Genomic DNA, 4,012 nt, shown 5'->3' on the forward strand with positions numbered 1-4,012 from the left:
AAATAATACAATATAAACCAATTTTATATCCAGGCAGATATTGGCACAGTACTGTGTTGGATGCTTTCCCATTATTGCAAATATGGTCAACAAAATAGCCCCATGTGGGACCAAAAATGATAAATACTGACAACCCTACCATACAATTCTATCATCTTTTATTTTTATCTTAACACAATCATATCTTGGTGTATTCTCCTGCACTTATTGCCTTTCACTTTCAACTTATTACTCAACTTTAGATTCCTCTTTTCTCTGTTTCAGATCTCCAACAAATTATTATATATAGTATAGTATAGCGCTATTGAATTAATTTCGTTATCGATTTAATAGAGGGACGATCGATCTTGTTATTTTCCAAGTTTGTTGGAGAGATGGAGCAGCAGTACTGTTGTAACAAACCTAGTTCATCATCATCATGTAAAGCAGCTGATAGAAAGACAATTGAGAAAAACAGAAGAAATCAAATGAAGGATCTATATATGAAGCTCAATTCACTTGTGCATCATGATCAACATTCTAAGGTTCTTCTTTTTTCATCTTTCTACTAATTTAATAGTACTATTCGATCTCCTATATATGTTATTTATCGTCGTTTTATCTAACTCACGAGGCAGAGCCAGAAATTTGGTGAAGGGTGTACAAATTTTCTTATCGGTCATGTTAGGGTGTGCAAATTAATAACACATTCATAATAGTCAACATTTAATCACTGTACACCACATAATTTTCCAGAGAAGGGTATGTTGACCACCCTTCGCCAAATTTCTGACTCCACCACTATCCAATTCGATATCCTCTTCCCGAAAGATCAATTTGACAGGACGGTTACCTTCAAAAAAAGGAAGAGAGGGAAAGGCCCCACACGATTAAGAAGCTGAAAGAGAAGCTACTGGGCATCCACACTAACGATTTGGTGATTGTTCAAGTTCATATATTGAGATCTACTAGCTAGACATCCAAATCATATTACTTATCGAATAAACAAGACTAATTGTTAGAATGATAAATCTTTATAAGTCATGTTTCCTTTTTTGATACAAATCAAATATATGAAACTGCAGTACTAACATGCTTCTTTAACAAAACTAATATGCATTATTTTCAAACTTTATATATATATTTGGTATTGAATTTGTCCATTTGTTTGCTTGTTATAAAGATTATTTCTCTGTTTATCTATATAATAAACTGAAAAAACAAAAACAAATTTGAATCCCAAAGTTGATCATACCAATCAAATGTCATATAAAATAGTACTAACACGTCAACTTTCAAATTAGTGTGGCACTCGTAATCTTCAAATTAAATCCTGGATCCGCCTCTGAATCCTTAACAAAATGTTAAGGTAGTTAGTTATCTGTGGTTTAATTTGCAGGAATTTTTGTCACTGCCGGATCAACTGGAAGAAGCCGCGAATTACATAAAGAAACTGCAGATAGATTTGGAGAAAATGAGACTCAAAAAAGAAAGCTTAACAGCAGCTGTTGGTACTTTAAATTCAAATTTAAGCAGTAATACTAATGGGAGAATATTGGAAAATACATTGCCATTGCCACATATTGAAATTCACAGTGTGAATGCAGCTCTAGAAGTTCTTCTAATTACTGGTTTAGATTATCACTTCATGTTCAACCATATCATACGTATGCTTCATGAAGACGGCGTACAAGTTATTAATGCAAATTATACTCTTGTGGGTGACACCATCTTCCATTCCATACATTCTAAGGTAATTAAGAGCATACGTTTAAATTCTGAATCTGTCTCAGCGTATTAAGTTTGTGGATTGATGTGTTTGTTTGGTAATGTATGGTTAGGTGGGAGAAAGTGCAACGTCGTCGTCAGGATACGGAGCTGCAGCAAAGATTATCTCAGAGAAATTGAAGCAGTTTGTGGGTGCAGCTGCTACCTAGCAACCAACCAAGTTATAATGTTTTCTATATTTTGGGCACGTGCTAAATTATCTAGCTAGCTGTTTTAGTACTTGTTCAAGGACAAGGTTTATAATTTCCTGCATGATGATTGAAGTTCGACTCTTGGGTTTTCCAGTTAATTATAGTAACTATTTATTAATCGATTGATCACTTGATAAGTTTATATTATAATAACTGGTATAAATTAATATATACATTATCGAGCTTGTAGGAGTATTAGATGACAAGGGTTTAGGAGTTTAGAATGATTTTGTGTTGTTCCACCCATCACTTTAATTTTGGAAGTTTCTCGTCAAAGAAAAACAGACTCGATAAAAATGAGGAAAATAACTTCTCTAATGAAAAGATGGAACGGTAAAAGCTCAATTGCTGTAAATATATATTTTTAAAGGTAATTATTACTAGTGACGATTGCATTTTAGCACTCTTTGGAAATGTTGTTAAAGCTTATAGCTAGTTATATTGTATCTAATGATAATTAACTACTGACGATAAAGACTTTAGCACTCTTTATTAATATACATATTTATTATCGTTAAAAGTTGTTTTTTGTTATAGTGAAGTTCTCCAAGTTCATTGTCTTTGAACCTCACCCGCCCAACATCCTCAATCCCCACCCCTTGACCATCCCGACCCACGCTCCCTATCCCATCTCATCCACATAGTGTTTTGTTAGATTATAAATAATTTTTTTTACTTACTTATCCGTATGCTTTAGATAAAGATCGTTCTTATAACACGACTACGAAGGCCAGAATGATCAATTTATGTACTATCTCTTTAGTTAAATAGCCAGCCAATACCCAAAATGTATGTATGTACATTCTAGTGAACAATCTCTATATAAACTTTAATTAGGACAAGCAAACCTCATTTATTTAATTAGGTATAAGTAAAAAAGGTAAATGATAACAATGCTCTATTTATGTTTCACTTCAGCTAAAAGTTTATGTCATTATGTCTTTCTTTTTACTTATATAAAATAAAGGATCATATTTCGATATATGCCTTTCAAATCTTATTGATCCAATATAATAGTACTGTAACTTAAGCATTTGGAAAGGTAATGTTAGTGACACGTTACGTCATCTGAAAATATACATTATTTATATTTTATAGTATGGTTTCATTGATCCATGAGTTTAAATTTTAAAAATGAAAAAGGTATAAGGTACTTGTGGTCGTAATATAGGTAACGTGGCTTAGTACAAATCTTCCTTTAGAGTCTCATCCCTTCCACACATTCCTCTTTTGTACTCCATAATAAAGTGTACATTGTTTTAATCACTTCTTCTTTCCAAAGGCATCTTTAGCATCTTCATTTACTTTAGATAGACACAATGCTCTGGCGGTTTCCGATACCGTTTGAATAGACTTATTTTTGGGGATGGCAATGGGCGGTGTAGGGCGGGGAAGGGGAGTGCGGATTGAGCTTAATCCGTAAATTTTTAATCCATTCTGCTTCGCCCCGCATAGCAACTCTTTTCACTTTCAACCTGCTCCGCATAAATTCGCCCTGCATGAATCCGCTCCGCATAATTTTTTTAATATTTTTTTTTCTAGTTATGTTTGATACTAAAAAAAAAATTCATAATTTTTTTTCTCATTTTTTCATTAAGTTGTATTAATTTAATAGGATAGTGACTTAAAATTTTATTTTTTCGAGGTCAATTAGGAAACATGTAAGAAATTGTATTATTTTATATTGAACCATTTTCATTTATTATCTTGAATATTTTAGTAGCTTTAATGAAATTATCTTAATAAATAATGCTCTATCACTCTTATAACATGCAAAAAGTTAAAATTAAATTTGAACCCATATAAATTACATACAACCGCAATCCGCCCCGCCCCGCATCCGCCTCGCCCCATTGCTATCCCTACTTATTTTAGGTATTTTTAAGTTTAAATAACTTTCAAAATGTTTAGATAGGATTGAAAAGTGTGTTTACACATTTGTTTTTAAGTTGAAAAATATAAGTTGGAAAACCTAACTTTAATTCTTTAGCTCATAAGTTATAAGTCATACTCAATAAGTTCATCCATCGTGGTGTTTCAAATATCTTGAATTT

General features: G+C 32.4%; 1 protein-coding gene across 1 annotated transcript; it reads left to right on the plus strand.

Annotated features, from left to right (window-relative positions):
* Positions 1 to 309: 309 nt before the first annotated feature.
* On the plus strand, positions 310 to 1,934 carry LOC125822744 (transcription factor bHLH162). Its single transcript, XM_049502182.1, has 3 exons — positions 310 to 524; positions 1,379 to 1,732; positions 1,821 to 1,934. The coding sequence occupies exons 1-3, from the start codon at positions 375 to 377 to the stop codon at positions 1,914 to 1,916; spliced, it is 600 nt and encodes a 199-aa protein (XP_049358139.1). The 5' UTR covers positions 310 to 374; the 3' UTR covers positions 1,917 to 1,934.
* The last annotated feature ends 2,078 nt before the right edge of the window (positions 1,935 to 4,012 follow it).

The sequence above is a fragment of the Solanum verrucosum genome, unplaced genomic scaffold (genome assembly GCF_900185275.1).
Source record: "Solanum verrucosum unplaced genomic scaffold, falcon-dt-bn FXZP01000103.1, whole genome shotgun sequence".
NCBI classification, from domain to species: domain Eukaryota; kingdom Viridiplantae; phylum Streptophyta; class Magnoliopsida; order Solanales; family Solanaceae; genus Solanum; species Solanum verrucosum.